The 18,448-nt window shown below is 49.8% G+C and overlaps 1 protein-coding gene across 2 annotated transcripts in view; it reads right to left on the bottom strand.

The window, feature by feature from the left end:
• The window catches only part of TSPAN15 (tetraspanin 15), a 54,291-nt gene extending 36,656 nt beyond the window's left edge, over positions 1 to 17,635 (bottom strand). For both annotated transcript variants that reach the window (XM_065922492.1, XM_065922493.1), the window contains exon 1: positions 17,447 to 17,635. In XM_065922492.1, coding sequence (XP_065778564.1) covers positions 17,447 to 17,542 — 96 coding nt within the window. In that variant the 5' untranslated portion in view covers positions 17,543 to 17,635. The remainder of the gene's footprint in view (positions 1 to 17,446) is intronic.
• Positions 17,636 to 18,448: the final 813 nt, after the last annotated feature.

Genomic DNA, 18,448 nt, shown 5'->3' with positions numbered 1-18,448 from the left:
AAGACATTCGCAGAACAAGGAGGGACATCTGGATACGGACGGCATAGATGTTCTATCTAATGGTAATTTGTTTTCAGATGGAAAATGGCAGCATGTGAAAAAAATGCCCCTTTTGGAAAGCTGCTTGCTGGGGTATATAAGGGTGTGGTCACAAAAGCTGCAGTCAAAAAAAAGGTATTGAGAGAAGGGTTTGGGGGAAGAAAGATAGGGAGAGAGATATTAAAACAAGACGCTAATAATAACATACAGGTATTCTTTTAATTCCTCTTTCAAATTTTCTGTGGGTTTAAAATTTTTTTTTCAAAGTTCATTTCCCTGTCATGGCTAATTAGGCACTATTGATTTAGGGCTTTCCATCTTACACAAGGGGCTTCTCCCACTCCACCCCAACCAGACCCCAAGCAACCAAGCCAAGGAACAAAGAAGCTCCACCCCACACATCCATACACGCTGGTTATCTGCAAACAGAGCATCTATGGGTTGTCCCTGCAGACTGTGGGCAGCCGGACCCAGGTCTCATAGCTCTTCAGAACATCGCCCCGCAGCACCAGGCACAGGGCCCAGCACGTGCCACTGGTGATTGGGGCAGGGGTGAGGGGGTGGGACTCAGAGTCTGGTGTCTAGGCTCCAGCCACTGAGCAGTTCTCCTTCCGACAGGAAGAGGCAGGAAGAGGGCTCATGCAGTCAGGGCCGGCAGACCCACGTGGATATCCAGGCCCAGCATGCCTCTCCCTCTCCACTTTATTTCTTTAAAAAAAAAAAAATTATTTATTTTATTTGGCTGCACCGGGTCTTAGTTGCGGCACTCAGGATCATTGATCTTCATTGCATTGAGCAGGATCTTTAGGTGTGGCATTCAAACTCAGTTGCAGCATGTGGGATCGAGTTTTCTGACCAGGGATTGAAACCAGGCTCCCTGCTTTGGGAACTCGGAGTCTTAGCCACCAGATCACCAGGGAGGCCCCTCGTTCTCCACTTTCTGAATTTCCCTAAGCAAGGCCCTAGTAGTTCTTGGTGTATTAGGCAAATATGGGGAAGTAACACATGATTATCTTCCCTGGGACTCCAGAATCTGTATCATCCGGGGCCTCAGAGATCACCCCTTGTGTTTCAGATGCACTGGGACCTTTTTTGTCAAAATGAGATCCAACGTAATGCTGGATCCTGATTATTTTTTCTAATGCACTGTGAGAAACATCTTAAGGACAACTGGCGAAGTTTTCACACAGACTTGTTTTTTTATTAGGCGTGATGATGGTGTTGTGGCTATATCCAAGGACACTTTTATTTAAAGGAGATGCATCCTGGATATCTGGGGTGAACTGTCTGCAACTTATTCTGACATGGCCACATGTTAAAATGATTGATTCTGGCTAGTAGGCATATACAGCTTCCCTGTACCTCAGCTGGCAGAGAATCTGCCTGCAATGCAGAAGACCTGGGTTCAATCCCTGGGTCAGGAAGATCCCCTGGAGAGGGAAATGGAAATGGCAACCGACTCCAGTAGTCTTGCCCGGAGAATCCCATGGACAGAGGAGCCTGGCGGGCTGGCCCACGGGGCCCCAAAGAGTCAGACACGACCGAGTGACTAAGCACAACACAGCAAAGTGAGCAGATGGGTATTCACTATCATTCTTTCACCTTTTTTATGTTTAATTTTTTTTTTTTTTTTACAATAAAAATATTGAAGCAGCAAGCAAGGTCCAAGTTCCATTTCTTCTAAGAGAAGACCTGTTCACAGTCTGAGTCTCCCTTTGGCCTGGGAGGTCTCAGTGGTCACAGCCAGGGGCCGGCTCAATGAGGGCTCAGGGCCGGCAGCTTCCTCTGGCCTGGAATTAAGGCCCTCACCAGATGTTCCACTTACTGCCAACCAGGACTGAATACTGGCTGTGAAAGGAACCTGCTTATTACCCATCCAGCAAGAACCAGGAAAACAGCACCCGGGGCTGTGGGACACAGCCTGGAGGGAAGCCTGAAGGAAGGGACAGAGAGGGTCCCTCGTCACCTTCAACTGCATCCTTCTCTGCTTTAAGGAAGTTGGGAGCAGAGAAGATGCACCTGGGAAACCAACAATATGAAGTCAGCCAGTGCCAGCCATGGGAGGAGGTAAAGGCCATGTGAACTGTGCTCCCTGAGGCTGGGCTGGTGGGACTGGCAAAGAGCATGTGCCAGCTGAGCCCACTTAGGAGCTGTGTGACCTCAGATAGACCACTTTCCTCTTGGAGGGTCGGCTGACTCTGCTGCTAAATAGGAATGATGGGTGTGTGTGCACACGCTGTCGTGTCTGACTCTTTGTGACCCCATGGACTGCAGCCCCCAGGCTCCTCTGTCCATGGGGATTCTTCAGGCAAGAATACTGGAATGCACTGCCATGCCCTCCTCCAGGAGATCTTCCCAACCTAGGGGTCGAACCCAGGTCTCCCACATTATAGATGGATTCTTTACCATCTGAGCCACCAGGGAAGCCCAGGAATACTGGAATGGGTAGCTTATCCCTTCTCCAGGGGATCTTCCCCACCCAGGAATTGAACCAGGGTCTCCTGCATTGCAGGCAGATTCTTTACCAGCTGAGCCACCAGGGAAGCCCTCTTTACCACTAGTGCCACCCAAAAAGGAATGATAACACCTGCCTGATGGTCACTCAAAGGACCCAGTGAGAAGGCGAAGTTCCTTTGCAAACTGCTGTAACACATAATGAGAATCTCCATTCTTTCTTTAAGGCTCAGCAGACACAAAGAATAGTAAGTGCCTACACCTGACCAGGAAATGTCACAATTTTTCTTTAAATTGACTGACTTTTTTTACTAAGATAAATACGGTCCTGACCTAACCTAATCAACATCTATGAAATCATAAATCTGAGGTACTAATTATTTTCTTTAATACACATTACACCTAATACACATGTATTAAATTTTTAAATGCCCCCCTCCCCGTCCCTGAAAGCACCTAAAACCACCTTGGCCCACCAGCACTTAGGAGATGGTGCTGTTCCGGTCCCCTTCTCTTATCTGGTAGATGGGCATCTGAGGCCCAGAGAGAAGCAGTCACTCCCACAAGGTCACACAGCCCATTAGCCTTCGGTCAGCAGCTGTGACCCAGGCCTCCAGACTCCTAAGGCCAGTGCTTTATCCACGGCAAGCTGCCTTCTCTCATTGGGAACAAAGTTCTCACGCCCTGGCACATCCTCTCCTAAAAGAAAAATAAAAAAACCTGCTTCTGAAGGACAGGGAGGCAGGCCCCATTTCTCCCTTTCTGTAGCTCCAGAGAGCCTACAGCCTCAAGGGCACTGGCCCAGGTGACCTGGGCCACGTCAGGGCTGCCCCCGCGCTTTCCGCAGAGTGGGGCAGTCAGCTTATCTCCCTGAGGAGCCCAGGGTCCCTGCCCCAGAAAGCTGGTCCCCACTCCAGCGCCCTTGCTCCTCTAGCAGCACCTTAGGGAGAATCTCACGGCCCCTGTGGGCTCTCAGGAGCCCACCAGGCTCCTCTGTCCATGGGATTCTCCAGGCAAGAATACCGGAATGGATTGCCATGCTTCCTCCAGGGGATCTTCCTGACCCAGGGGTCGAACCCACATCTCTTACACTGGCAGGTGGGTTTTTTACTACTAGCGGCACTTGAGAAGCCCCCAAGTATTTCCTGTATTCCTAGGAAATGTTAAATGAGTGACTAAAGGATAGAACCAAAGAACAAACAACTCATCTCCAAACAGCCCACCTCCCTTAAAAATGTTCTCCTCCCAAAGACAAATACCTGGGACATGAAGGCATCAAGAAGTTTGCCAGAAGAGAGAGTAAGGCTTTGCATTTACTTCCAAGTTCCCTAACCTCTCTGAGCCTCTCTTTACCTCATTGTAGAATGGGGCAATAACCCTAAAACTGCTCTTAGGGTTGCTGGAGGATTAAAGGAGAGAATGTCTAGCAAACAACACAATCTAGCACACAGTAAGGGCTCATTCATTGTTAGCTTTAAAAAGACAAGACTCTTTCCTGGCAATCCAGGGGTTAAGACTCCTCACTTCCACTGCAGGGGGCACGGGTTCAATCCCTGGTCAGGGAACTTAAGATCCCACATGCCCAGTTAAAAGGTAAATTAATACTAGAAATGTAATTTACTATATGATAAATATAATTAACACTACTGTATGTCATACATGAAAGTTTTTAAAAAGTAAATCCTAAGCATTCTCATCACGGGGAAAAATTTTTCTTTTCTATTTCTTTAATTTTATACCTATTGATAAATAAGATGATGGATGTTCACTAAAGTTACTGTGATAATCATTTAATGATTTAATTCAAACCATTATTAAATCATTATGTACACCTTAAACGTATACAGTCCTGTATGTCAATCATATCTCAATAAAGCTGGGAGAAAAATTAAAAAGACAAAAGAGGAGGATGCACAAGACACAACCAGATCAGACAGAGGGTAGACAAGGGGTTTTCTAACTGCAAAGGGAAAGCTTAATTCTAAGTAAGGTGAGCACCAAAGGAGACTGCAATGGAAAAGGAGGACAAAAACAGGGTCACTCCTGTCTCAGACCTGCGGGCCCCTGAACAACTCCTGTTCTTCTCTTCTTTCTGCTCTGATGCTAAGCCCACCTCCTCTCCAGGATGGAAAGAGTCAAGTGGCTGCTTCTGCCCAGAACCCAAGACTCCACTGCTGACTAAGCCTCCCCATCAGCCAGAGCCTCCTGGGAGCTGCTGACCGGCTCCACCCCAAACACAGAACGTCTGCCGCTGTCCTGAGTACACTGGTAGGACGCAGTGAGTGCCATCCTCTCAAGGGACAGGGACACGCCTGGATCATCTGTCCCCAGCCCAGCATAGGGTCAGGCAAATAGAGCTCCCTCATCAAAGGCTGAAGAGAACCAGGTCAGAGGCGTGTATCAGAGTTCCCGTTGCCTGAGTTCTTTCTGGCTCTGCAGAGAAGGCCAGTCTGTGACAGGTCACACATCAGGCCTCTGCAGCAGGTGCAGCAGCAGGCCCGTTTACAGCGGAGGACACCAATAATGCCGGCGAGAGAGGATGCCACTGGGGTGAAATCACTAAGCAGTTCCCATTGTCCGCCTGAATGGAGGTATTAGAACCAGAGGCACTTTCTGTGTGGTCTGGTCTCAGTTCCCTCTGCTCCGGAAGGAAGGTGGTGCTACATCAGATGCCCTCCATGGCCCTTCGAAGTTCGCCCAAACTGGAACTCCACCACATCCTAAATGCCCGAAAGGATGGGTGACACTCCTGTTCTGAGAGGTTGTAGGGGAATAGCAGATGTTTCACAGTCCCGCTCGGCAAGCAGCTTAGATTTAACTATTTTCAGAATCGGGAAGTCCTTCCTGAGAGCTAACTTGTACTCCCTTCCCAAGCTTTAACCTCTATCAGGCTTTCCTCGTAGAGGAAAAACCCTTGAGAAATCAGTTGCAGATCACAGCCTTCGATCTGAGTGGGCAGAGGCTGGAACGGCGCCGGGCCGCTTGAGGGGCGGGGCTTCGTGAGGGGCGGGGCCCAGCGGGTGGGACTATAAGGCTTCCACCAAGCCAGCCAGGCTCCTCCCCCCGCCCCACCCCTCCTCCGCATTGGGCACCTGCTGAAGGGAAAGTGACTTTCAAGGCCTTGCTCTACTGGGCCCCTCCCTAGCCAGGCAACCGGGGGAAGCAGAAAGGGCTTGCTTTGGTTCTCTGGTCTACCATAGCAAATTACCACAAAGGGCTTAGAACAACAGAAATAGTTCTCTCAAAATTCTGAAGGCCAGAAGCCTGAAACCAAGGCGTGGCAGGGCCATGCCTCCTCCAGGGGCTGCAGGGGAATATGCTCCCTCACCTCTTCCAGCTTCTGTGGGTGACTCGAGGCATTCCTTGGCCTCTGCATTCACACGGCTTTCCCCGCAGCGTGTCCGTCTTTTCTGCCTCAAAGCTCCCTCTGCCTTTCTCTTACAAGGATGCTTGTCATTTCAGTTTAAGCCATGTTCAGTCAATCCAGGGTGACTTCATCACAAGATTCTGAACCCAATTATATCTGCAAAGACCCTTTTCCCAAACAAGGCCACATTCACAAGTTCTGCGACATGAACATATCTTTTATGTTGTTGTTGGGGGTTGGTGGGGGGGAACCATTCAACCCACTACACAACTCATGGTCAGAGTCAGAAGTCAAGGCCTCATCCTTCCACTAACTGGGCCATTACAGTGACCCTGAGCAGGTTCATCACAGCCATCTGAAACTCTGCTCCCCCTCCTTGCCGCACCTCCCCTGTAGGGTCATTACTTTAGGTCACTGCTACTCAGTAGATCACAGTCAGCCTTCCAACACAATGCTGACAGATCAGCTGTTCTCAAACTGGAGACATAATTGAAGGGGAGAAATGATCACAGCTCACCCTCTAAGTGCGTGAATCCCTGGCTCAAGAAACTTCAAGTCTGGTTCTATAGAAACATCTTCAAGTTACAAACTTAACTACAGAGAAGCACTGCCTTTAAAGCAGATAAAGGTATGTTGTAAAGATAACAAAAGGAAAACGGAATTCTAGAACAATGGATACCCACCCACAACCAGATACATCTAGATCCCCAGAGAAGCCCAGCCTCCACACAGTCACCCACATGCCAAGGCTGGTGGTCTCTACACACCTCCACCAGCCCCAACTGGGTGCTGCCAACACCCCCACACACAGCCCCCACTTGTCCACGCCCACCTAGCGTGCTTCCTCCACTTCCAGGACAGCTCCCTCCCAGCGAGCTTCCCCCAAACAGGCACACCGACTTCCCCAGCCCACAGACACTGTCCAGATGGTCAGCAAGGTTGGGAAAACATTCAGCAAGTCAGTCAGGATTCAGCTAGTTAGAAAGTCGGCTTGGAAACCAGGCCACTCCATCAGAATCCCCTCACAGACACCACCATGAGCTGTAGTTTCTACTCCAGCAGCTCCTTAGAATCACCTGGGGAAGTTTAAACATTATAGCTGCCTGGGCCCCAACCCAGACCCATGGAATCAGCTGTGAAGATGGATCTTAGACACATGTACTTGTGAAATCCACGAGATGGGAGGTCTCACAGATCCAATGGCCTAGAAGGTCCTGTCTTTTGACCTCAGGAAGTGACCCAGTCTCTAAATTCGTGCCAGCCTCAGAAGCCAGCACCCCACTCCACTCCAGTCGGGCACTTGGCCCCGGTCTGTGATGGAGCAGGTTGGAGGCTGCCCTCCGCCCACCACCAAGCACAATGTGCCCTCCTCTGGGCCCAGTGCCCAGCTCTCAGTGGATGCACAGGAACTGACCGCAGCCCCCTGCACTGAACCCAATTCAGCCCATCTTCTGGTAGGGATGGCAAACAGCACAGGGAGCCCTGTGACTTGTCCAAGGCCATGTGCCATCTGGGAGGGGCTCTCCCGAGGAAGGGGAGCGCTCTGAGAACGACCAGGCCAAGGCTGTTCTCCTTCTACCCTCTGGGTAAATATTTACTTCCCAGCAGACTAAGATGCAAAGATCTCCATTCGTGAGAAAGTCTCCTTTGCAAAGAATTAAACAAAACATAACAGGTACAGTTTCCACAGTGAAACAGCTCTGGTCTCAGGGATGGAGGCAAACAGTGGGTTGTGTCAGTCATGTCTCCCTCCCTAGGCCTCAGTCCCCTCAGCTGTAAAAGGGGACGAGTGTCCAGCTTACAGTGTTGTTCTGAGAACCCAGAGAAGTGAAGTGCAAGTTCAGCGAAGTAAGTGCAAAGTGGAGGCTCCTCCCACCCTCCAGCCTCTCTGCCAACACCCAGCAAGCAGCCACCTGGCTCCCACCCAGTGATGCCACTTCTCCTGGCATCCACGCTGATGCTTATTACACAAGACACCCTGCTAAGAGCTCTGGAGGCATTGCCCCACCCAAGCCTGGTTCTGTTCAAGGTACAAGGGCTACCTCATTCCCACAGATAAGAAACTGAGGCACAGAGGTGCTCGTGATTTGTCCATAGTCACTCAATCAGACCTGATCCCCACCCATCAAACACGAAGCACTCATTCTCCTAACTAGTTGCCTAGTAGAGCTGGGCCTCCAGGCCTAGTTCCCCCAGTGGGTGTTTCTGACCTCAACAACCAGGCCCAAGAAACATCCCATTCTGCAGTGACCCACCCTCCCCTCCCGAAGCTCATCTCCACTCCTTTCAGTCTGGCCTCTGTGCCCCTCCAGCCCAGCTCCCACCTCCTGGAAGTCTCCCCAGGGCTCCTCTGCAGTCACAGCCAGACAGTCAGGCAGAAAACCACACACTATCTCCAGCTGGCCACTGCTGCCTAATTTCAGTTTCCATCTCCCTCGTGGACTGACCTCTTCATCTCCTCTTCTCCCAATCTGCTCCTTTGTCTCTCCTCCTCCTGGCCTAGGCAAGAAGGCCCAGCCTGGAGCTGAATAGTGCCCCTATTGACATCACCTGTCTGACATTCTCTGGCAAGGGCAGACCCTGCTGCTGGGCTCCCGGAAGTGCTTCTTCCATCCGCCTTCTCCCATCTGGGTGTTCTCAGAGCCTTCTAGTTAGGCTAGACTCGCATGCCCAGCATGTGGCGCAGAGCCTCTACTGGTGCACCATTAAAGCCAGGAACTAAAGGGTGGGAAGGACCCAGCTCTGAGAAGAAGCCACATGTTCTCCCAAGGGGTCAGACTTTTCCACCCAAGGGCAAAGCCACAGCCATCTGCTCTAAGCAGGCAGAGCATCCCCAGGAGAAAGTAACCTGCTCTAATAAGACAAGTTCCAGAAGTTATCACATCTAATATCCCAGTTCCCTTGAGCTCTGTAAGGCTCCCCAGGTAAGTATCCATCCCTCCGTGGACCAGGCCTACAGTGAGCTGGGAGCTTCTGCATCTCTCATCTTGCAGGATCCTCCCCACAGTATCCATAGATGAGTCATCTAGCAGGCTCAGGGAGTCTGCTCTTTACCCAGAGTCACAGCAAAACCAGCACTTGATCCATGTCTCCAGATGGCACTGCCATTGAGTCCTGACAATGAAACCTCCCTCCTAGGTCACTCAGACCCCAGACTCCTCATATGATCAGACTCCCACCAGTCTCTCCTCCCATAATTTGGTCCTCTTAGGAATCCTCATGTGCTGCAACCATACTTGCCCACCTCAGGGCCTGTGCACTTACTGTTCCCTCCATCTGAGATGTTCTCTACAGGCCTTTTGTATGGCTGGTTCCTTCTCAGTCTTTGCATTCGTGCTCAGTTGCTCAGTCATGTCTGATTCTTTGCGACCCCATGGACTGTAGCCCACCAGGCTCCTCTGTTCATGGGATTTTCCAGGCAAGAATACTGGAGTGGGTTGCCATTTTCTTCTGCAGGGGATCTTCCCAGCTCATGGATCAAACCCATGTCTCCTGCATCTCCTGCACTGGCAGGCTGATTCTTTACCACTGAACCACCTGGGAAGCCTCTCAGTCTTTGAGCTCCTCATAAAGTCTTTCCGTGACCACCCTATTTAAAGTAGGAACTTCCACCTTTCCCCACTTCCTCCTTAATTTGCTTCTTAACACCTATCACAGCTATGTGTATTTAGAGGTTTGTCTGTCTTCCAGACAAGTCTGTCTTGTTCACAGTTGTTTCCTGGTTAACTATCACTGTGCCTGTATACACAGTAGGCATTAAATAACTATTGAACTGTTGACTGAATAAGCAAACAAGTGGTCCCCACCTTGGAGGGAATGGTGTGTCAAGACCGGACTCTCCTGCCTTCTGTGAAGATGTCGATTCCAATCCACTCACAGCCAGAGGTGCCCTCTGGGAAAGTTCTGTCTTTTCAGTCCTCCACACCTGGGCTTACCCAGAAGACATCTTTCCCCTGTATTTGGAGCCAGCTGGTCCAGAAATTTCATTCTCACTCCCTAGTCTGGCTGACTCTGAGTCCTACCCCAGGGTGGCATTGTGAGCCACCCAGAGAGAAGAGGCACTGGGCAGGGGGAAGAAGGGCAGGTTGTTACTCCTGCTTCTCAAGAACAACCAACCAAAGGCAGCAATGAGGTCCCACCCAGCCCTACAGCACAAAACAACCCTTCACTTACAGGAAAAGGCGGGTTTACCCACAGAAGTCTCGACCAAGCACAAAGAAACTTTCTTGGGGCCTTACTTGCTCATCTGGAAAATGAGGGCATTAGAAAATTCTCCAAACCCCTTTGGGGGGTGCCTTCTGGATTCTCTGGATTGTAAAGGTCCTGTGGCCTGGCTTGGGGAGGGGAGGGACCTCCCTGGGCCTGAGGCCTGAGCCCAGCCCCAGGCCATCTCTGGGCCCAGGAGGCACGGTGACCACCTCCACTATGAAGGCTGCCTCACTTTCTGCTTGACTTTCACTATTTTCTCTATGAAATGCTTGCCTAGAACAAGAAGAAATTAGAATTTCTCAATCAATCAAACACACACACACAAAAATATTAAATATCTACATATATGTATAAGGAAGGGGCTTCCCAAGTGGTGCTAGTGGTAAAGATCCTGACTGCCAATGCAGGAGACATAACAGATGCGGGTTCAATCCCTGGGGTGGGAAGATCCCCTGGAGGAGGGCATGGCAACCCACTCCAGTATTCTTGCCTGGAGAATCCCATGGACGGAGAAGTCTGGCAGGCTACAGTCCATGGGGTTGCAAAGAGTCAGACAAAAGTGAAGTCACTTAGCATGCATGCACAAATGTGTAATGAGATGTTCAAATGAGTATTTACCCCAATAATGGTTCTTTTGGTGATAGAATCAAAAGTGACTTTTATTTTCATCTCTGTGCTTACCTGAATTGCTTGGAATTCTTTTTCAACTATGTGCCACGTATTATTTTCGCACAAACAAAGCTCTTTTCAAAACTTAAAAATTCCTGCTGTGCTCAAGAGGGAAGCTAGGTACCTAGCTCCTTCCAGAAATGCTGTTGTCCACTTACACCTGGAGCCCTGCCAAGTGGGGGGACCAACTGGGGAGCGGGGAGGGGGTACCATTGCTGGTAAAGGTCACAGTGTCCCCTTGAAGAAACTGAAGTCAGGCAGCCAAGTCCTGGTCTGGGTCTGTCACTAACTTGCTGTGGGGTCTCTGATCTTTGCTTCTCCTCTCCAGGCCTGTTTCCTTCTCAGTAAAATGAAAAGTTCACACCAGAGGTGCCTTCAAGGGCCCTTCTAATTCTCAGTCTATGGCTCTTGAGCACCAAGAAGAATAGAAAGGAAGGCAGGGAAAGAATGGCTAACTCTTAAGTAGCTGGTGTAGTGTTTATCATGTGGCAGGCATTGCTCTAAGCCCTTCCGATAACTGGTCTCAGATAGGTTCTGGTATCACCCGTTTTTCAGATAAGACAACTGAGGCAGATGGAAGTTAATGCCTATGTCACTCTACCTGTAAATGTCAGAGTCCGGATTTGAACCCAGATAGCTTGGTACAGAGTCCACACTCTTAACCATTAAACTTTGGGGAACTATAAAGCGTCACAGGTCGAACTATGGTAATGAGGCCTATCCTTAAAGGGACAAGACTTAATATTGCCTCCAGAATTTATAACCTCCACCACCTATCCACACCCACTTCCTTCCCAATTATCAACATGGCTCAGCCCTGATACCCTTACCCAACCTAAAACTCTACCTCATTGTAAGGGGATAGGCTTGGTGCTTTCTAGACAGCCAGTGTCTCCATGATCAGTCCAGCCCACTTTGCAAATTCAAAGCGTCAGCAAACTTGACCACTGCTGGTTACACACCCAGTTTGGCCTCTGATCCAGGCACCCATATCTCCAATCCCTGCTTCCGAGGTACAGGTCGGGACTCAGCCACCCCAATGCAACAAGCCTTTCCAGAGCACCTACTGTGTGCCCAGCCCTGAGACCAGTATCTGGAAGAGGATATGAAAGAGCTACTCCCCTGACCTCCAGGAGCCCACAGTCCAGCAAGGAAAAAGTCATGTAAACAGATCTCTAGGATACCCTGTGGTCGGTGCTATAATTAGAGGTGTGTCCCCAGTGGGCTGAGGGCACATGTGTCAGAATGATTCACCCATGCAGTGGGAAGAGGAGGCTCCAAGAGCCTGTGGATGAGCTCATTTCTCACTGAACTGGAAATGAGGACACCTGGAGGCTAGTGCCAGCTGTGCTGAGTGACCTTGAGACATGCCCCGTCTGAGCCCCAGGGTCACCCTCTTCCTCTAAAAAAAAATGAGAGGGCCCCCAAGAGTGGCACAAGAGATCTCGTAAGTGGTTCAAGGTTATGTTCATATTGACTCACAGACTAAGTGAAGTTTTCGTTGCTCACTTCCCTTCTGATCCTTCCAATCTCATCAAGGAGCAAATCTTGGCTTTGGTGTCAGTTTGTCTTTACACCTCTCAGAGCATCTGCCAACTTGCCTTTGGAACAACCCAGCCAAGCCTCAGGTTCGCAGCCTATAGCACCCACTGTATCTAGCTGGGATTTAATAATGGTATTTTGTTTTCCCTGCACTGTATTTACTGTCACTGTTACCAGCAGTTTTTGATGAGGAACTTTGGTTCCCCGTTGTGTGTATGTGTGTGTACTCAGTCATATCTGACTCTTGTAACCCCATGGATTGTAGCCCATCAGGTTCCTCTGTCCATTGAATTTTCCAGGCAAGAATACTGGAGTGGGTTGCCATGTAGTCCTCCAAGGGATATTCCTGACTCAGGGCTCAAATCCACATCTCTTGTTTCTCCCGCATTGGCAGACAGATTTTTCACCACTGCACCATTTAGGAAGCCTTCCCCATTGGAAGTAGTAACATAAAGCCTCCTTTTAAAAATAAATTAAAAAAAAAAAATTTTTTTTTTTAAATTTAAGTTTAGGGAATTCCCTGGCAATCCAGTGGTTAGAACTCCATGCTTTCACTGCCAAGGGTACAAGATCACTCCCGATGTTGGGGTACTAAGATCCTGCAAGTAACATGGGAAATAAATAAATTTAAGTTTAAAAAGTGAGTCAGTTTAAAGTAATGTAATATTATACATAAATAATTTATAATGCTTATAGCTTCTAGTATGGCTATTTTAACAACATTAATCAAAAATTTTAATGCACATACAAAAGCAGGCAAAGCTGTTCTGTGCTATTAGACATCCCAATAGTGATTACTACTGGTGAGGAGTGGTAGCAACTGGCCAGTGGACACAAGGTGGGTTTCTGGTTCTGCTGACATTTCTGTTGGTTGACCTGGGGGGCTGATCATACAGTGATGTTCACTTTGTAAAAATTCATTAAGTTGTATACACTTAAGATGAGTGCATTCTCATATGTATATCATGTATTCATATAGCCTTTAACCCAGCAATTCCACTTCTAGAAATCACCCTGCAGACATACACACACATGTGCAAAATGACACATTCAAAGATGCACTATTTGCAGTAACTTAAGATTGGAAACAACCTGAGTCCCCCAGCCGAAGACTGATGAAATATATTTTGGCATATCTTACAGTGCATTCTGGGCTTCCCAGACAGCATTAGTGGTAAAGAACCTGTCTGCCAATGCAGGAGACAAAAGAGATGCAGGTTCAATCCCTGGGTCAGGAAGATCCCCTGGAGAAGGAAATGGCAACCCGCTCCAGTATTCATGCCTGGAGAATCCCGTGGACAGAGGAGCCTGGTGGTCTACAGTCCATGGGGCCACAAAGAGTCAGACACAAACTGAAGTGACTTAGCACTCACGCACAGTGAATTCTACATAGTCATCAAATAGAATGAGGCAGCCCCTATCAGAGCTCCAAAATTTACATGAAATTTACATTTCATTTAAATTTAAATGAAAAGGTAAGGGCAGAACTGTGTATAGTATGCTACTTTGTGTGTGTGTGTTCAGTCGTGTCTGACTCTTTGCAACCCCAAGGACTGTAGCCCGCCTAGCTCCTCTGTCCATGGGATTTCCCAGGCAAGAATACTGGAGTGGGTTGCCATTTCCTTCTCCTCGGGATCTTCCTGACCCAGGTATCGAACCCATGTCTAGCAAGTCTCCTGCATTGGCAGTCAGATTCTTTACCACTAGTGCCACTTGGGAAGCCCAGAATGCCATTTTATGCAGGGGGAAAAAAAGAGTATAAACACATCCACGTGTTTGTGCCTAGGATAGTATCTCAGAAAAGAATCACAAGAAACTCCTAACAGAGACTTCCCTGGCAGTCCAGTGGTTAAGATTCCATGCTTCCAATACAGGGGGCATGGTTTGATCTCTGGCTGGGGAAGAATAAAGAAACTCACAAAAGTTATGGACAGAGCATACCAGGAGAGAGGGACTGGAGGAATGCTTATAACTGATGATTACTCTTTCATACGTTTAAATTTTGTACAATCTCCTTGCATTTCCTATTTGATAATAAGTTTTAAAGCATAAAGTCCTACAGAAGATGCATAACTATGGTAAAACTTTTAGCTCCTTAGATACTGAGATGAAAATGTTAGCACCTTTGGCGTACAAAGCAGGTAACACTTGGCCCCACTCCTCCTCCCAAGGGATGGCACTGAGCTAATAAGCTTTCCTGTAATGGTTTCCAAATAACAACAAACCCAGTCTAGGGCAAATTACTTAAACTGGGCCTCCACCCTGAAGTCAAATTCTGGCACCTGAAGTTGCCCTGGCAGGTGGCTGGGTTCTTGGCATGCGTAAGGAGATTATTAAGCACTAATACCTCCAGGGATGGGAAGTTAAAGATTTTTTAAGTCAGTCTCAGGTGGCTGAAAAGGGAGGATTCTGAGTTCTGAGTCCCACCCTGCTCCAGAAGAGACAGCCAAGGGCCACAGAGTGGGATTTTCTTAAGGCTGCAGGGACAGTGGCAGGCGGGGCCTTGAAAATTCGAGTTTCGCTTTAACTGTGTGACTTTCTTTTTTACAGCACTTGGTTTGTCCACATGTCACTGTCTCCCCATATGGCTAACCCTAAAAACAATCCAGTGAAGTATAGGGCAGGATATCAATTATCCATTTTGTAGATGGAAAAATGGAGATGCAAAGAAATTAGGAGACAAAGCTATGGTCTTTTCAGTAGTCATGTATGGATGTGAGAGTAGGACCATAAAGAAGGCTGAGTGACAAAGAATTGAAGCTTTCGAATTGTGGTGCTGGAGAAGACTCTTGAGAGTCTCTTGAACATCAAGGAGATCAAACCAGTCAATCTTAAGGGAAATCAACCTTGAATATTCTTTGGAAGGACTGATGCTGAAGCTGAAGCTCCAGTACTTTGGTCACCTGATGCAAACAGCCAACTCATTGGAAGACCCTGATGCTGGGAAAGATTGACGACAAAAGGAGAAGAGGGCGGCAGAGGATGAGACAGTTGGATGGCATCACTGATTCAATGGATGAACTTGAGTGAACTCCAGGAGATGGTGAGGGGCAGGGAGGCCTGGCGTGCTGCAGTCCATGGGGTCAAAAAGAGTCGGATACAACTTAGTGACTGAACAATGACAACGTTGAGAGAAGCGGTGAAGCCAAAAAAGTAACCCCCACCTTCTGACTCCTGGTCTTCTCCTATTTCCCCATCTCCCCACCCATCAGCTTTAGCCTTCTCCCTGCCAACTCTGAACTACAGGGAAGGAGCTTCTGAGGCCAAAGAAGGAGCAGGCAAAAAAAAATCCCGAATCAAAATCAAGGGGCCCGTGAGACCATCTAGCCCAGCAGTTTTTAACACTTGTTATACACTTACCTGGAGAGATTAAATAAGTTTAAATAAATATGTATGCCAGGGCCCAGGCATCTAGAGTGTTTTTAAAATTCTGAGTTGATTCCAATGTAACTTTGAGAGAGAACTGCTGCGTGACAGCTCAGATCATCCCCATCCCAGTTTCACATGAAACTTTCTGCCCCTGGGACTTCCCTGGTGGTCTAGTGGCTAAGACTTCACACTCCCAATGGTTTGATCCCTGATTGAGGAACTAGATCCCACATGCTGCAACTAAGAGTTTGTATGCTGCAACTAAGGTTCCCGCGTGCCACAACTAAGACTCAGCACAGCCAAAATAAAAAATAATAAATATTAAAAAACAAAACAAAACACTTCTGCCTCCCTGGACCATCCATCAGTGAATCTGTGCTACCTCCTCCAGTCCCCATACATACTGCTCATCACTCTTGCTCATTACATAGAGTCAGAGAACTGAACTAGGAGCTGGGTGAGTCAATTCACAGCTCTGAGGCCCCAAACAGGGAAGTGACTTGCCTAAGATCTCCCATTGAGTCAGTAACAGAACAAATCGAGAATCTGGATCTGGACACCAGGTAAGGTCACATCCACAGAGGGGTCACAAGGAAAGCCTGATGGCAGATCTAGCAGTTCCCACCAGAAGAAAAGATTCAATGAAGGTTGAGAAAGAGACCAGAGTGTACATGTGTTTGCAGGGGATGGGTGTCAGGTACCTGGGCAAGTCTGCCCTGTGGCATATTGGGGACAAGGGAACTATACTAGAGTGGCAGGGCTGGCACTGGCCTGTAGAAAGAAGTCCTCATTTCTAGGAGGGGGCCCAGTCCAGTCTGAAATCTCCATAGCGAAACCCAGTCTATTGGGTCAGCTTACCAGGAGGGCCAGCTCCCCTGTCCATAATAATAACAATGGCTGAGACTTTTTGAGCTCTTTGTTGGTCCCTGTTCTAAGCAATGGACTTGACCTGTTTCAGTTAATCCCCACAACCATTCTGAAAGTTGAGTATCATCACTGTTTCTATTGTGATGTTTCTATTGGCAGATGAGGAAACCATGGCCTCAGAAGATGAAGTAACTTCCCCAGGATCACTCAGCTGGAAAGTGGTAGTGGCAGGATTCGAAGCTGGTTCATGTCCAACCACAACCATCCTGTCCCCCAAAAGGAGAGAAGAGAAGGTAAAGTGCAGGGGCTTTTTAAAGTTCCGAGCGCCTAAAAGCAGCTGGAGACCTCCCCAGACACGTCTGGTGGAATCCTCCTGACCACACCTCCCGCAAGGCATCCTCTTTCCACCCAAGAGGAAACCGCAGCACAGCGGGGAGGTATCCTCCGGGGCGTCGGCTGGGACAGGATAAGGAGTCCAGGTCTCCCGACCCCAGACCACAAAGCCTGACCACTACTCCACAGACTGATGGGGAGGCGAACTCAGTAACACACGGCAGGCGGGGCGGGAGCGGCCAAACGTGGTAACCACAGCCTACCGCACCAGCGCAGGCTGGTGGACCCGGAGAACCAAACTGCTGGTCAGGTGCACACAGGTGAGCCACGCGGAGCTCCTTCGTCGTAGCCCTTGCCAACGAGCTCTAAGGCTCCCCACCCGGAGGCTGAAAGTCAGGCTGAGCTCGAGCAGCCAGAATTTCCTGGTTCCCAAGCAAAGTGGGACGAGAACCCAGTTGTGCGCTTCTGTCCGCTCCCTGGAGCAGACAAGTCTGCACCCAACCCAACCCCCATCCTCCCACCCCCGGCTCATCGTGCGGGCGAACAAGGGAGTGCGTTCTCCCCCTCCCATCCCGGGGCCCGACTGGGGTCACTCACCCAGAACACTGTGGAGTAGATGACGAGCGAGAACTTGAGCCAGAGGTAGGAGAAGCGCGCGCAGTAGCGCACCTGCTCCGAGTCCCCGCGGGGCATCCTGGGGGGCTCCCGGGCTGGGTCCCTCGCTGCCAGTAGCCCCACCTGCGGCTGCCGGACCGGCTCCCGGCCCCGCCACCGGCGCTCGCTCGGGGACTGACACCGGCGAGCCGCAATCACAGCTCCGGCCCGGGGCCAGCCAGCCCCAGCGGCCAATGGGCGCTCGGGGAGGGGGCGGGCCTGGGGCGGGGCGGAGGCCCTGGACCCAGAGGAGGCCAAGGCAGGGGCGGGGGCGAGGGTTGTGCAAACCAGATCGCGGGCAAATCTGAAAGCGCCCGTGCTAAGGCGCGCTGGGGGGCGTGGGAGAGTGTGTGCAGAGGGTCGCTACGGAGAGAGCTGGTGTGCTTCATTCGGGGCACACAGAATGCCCGCTTTCTATTGCGGTCAAGAGGGAAGACCATGGGGAAAGAGCAGGAATTTATGGCTAAGGCGTTAAAAAGTGTGCAATTAAGTGTGCAAGGCATGACTGGAATAAGGAAATGGAGTTGTTCAGTCTAAGTGGGACGGGAGGGTCGCATCTGGGAAGGCGCCGCAGACCAGGGTGGGGGTAGAGGGCCCTCATGGAAGGCCCCACAGTTCCTTTTGTAACAGTGGGAGGCTTTCCTCCAAGCCTCCGATCCTCTCCTTCACTGGGACTAGGCGAGACAGCAGCCCTGCCCCGACGGCCTCCTCCTCCGAAAAGCCCTCACCCACTAGCCCCAACTCAGGGGCCTCAGCCCTTGCACACACACAGCCCAGGTCTGACCCAGCCTCTTTCCGCCCAGCCTTTCCTCTGTCTGGGGTCAAAGTCTGTCTTCCTGGCTGTGAGTCTGTCTCCCACGGCCCCTGCTTGACTCACTGCTGTTTTCCTTTTCCCGCAGGCCTAGCTCAGCTGGGGACTTGGGAACCAGGCAATCCATGTTTGTG

This window comes from Muntiacus reevesi, chromosome 2 (genome assembly GCF_963930625.1).
Source record: "Muntiacus reevesi chromosome 2, mMunRee1.1, whole genome shotgun sequence".
NCBI classification, from domain to species: Eukaryota; Metazoa; Chordata; class Mammalia; order Artiodactyla; family Cervidae; genus Muntiacus; species Muntiacus reevesi.
Note: the sequence above shows the minus strand (reverse complement) of the source record. Positions and strands in the feature narration are given on the sequence as shown.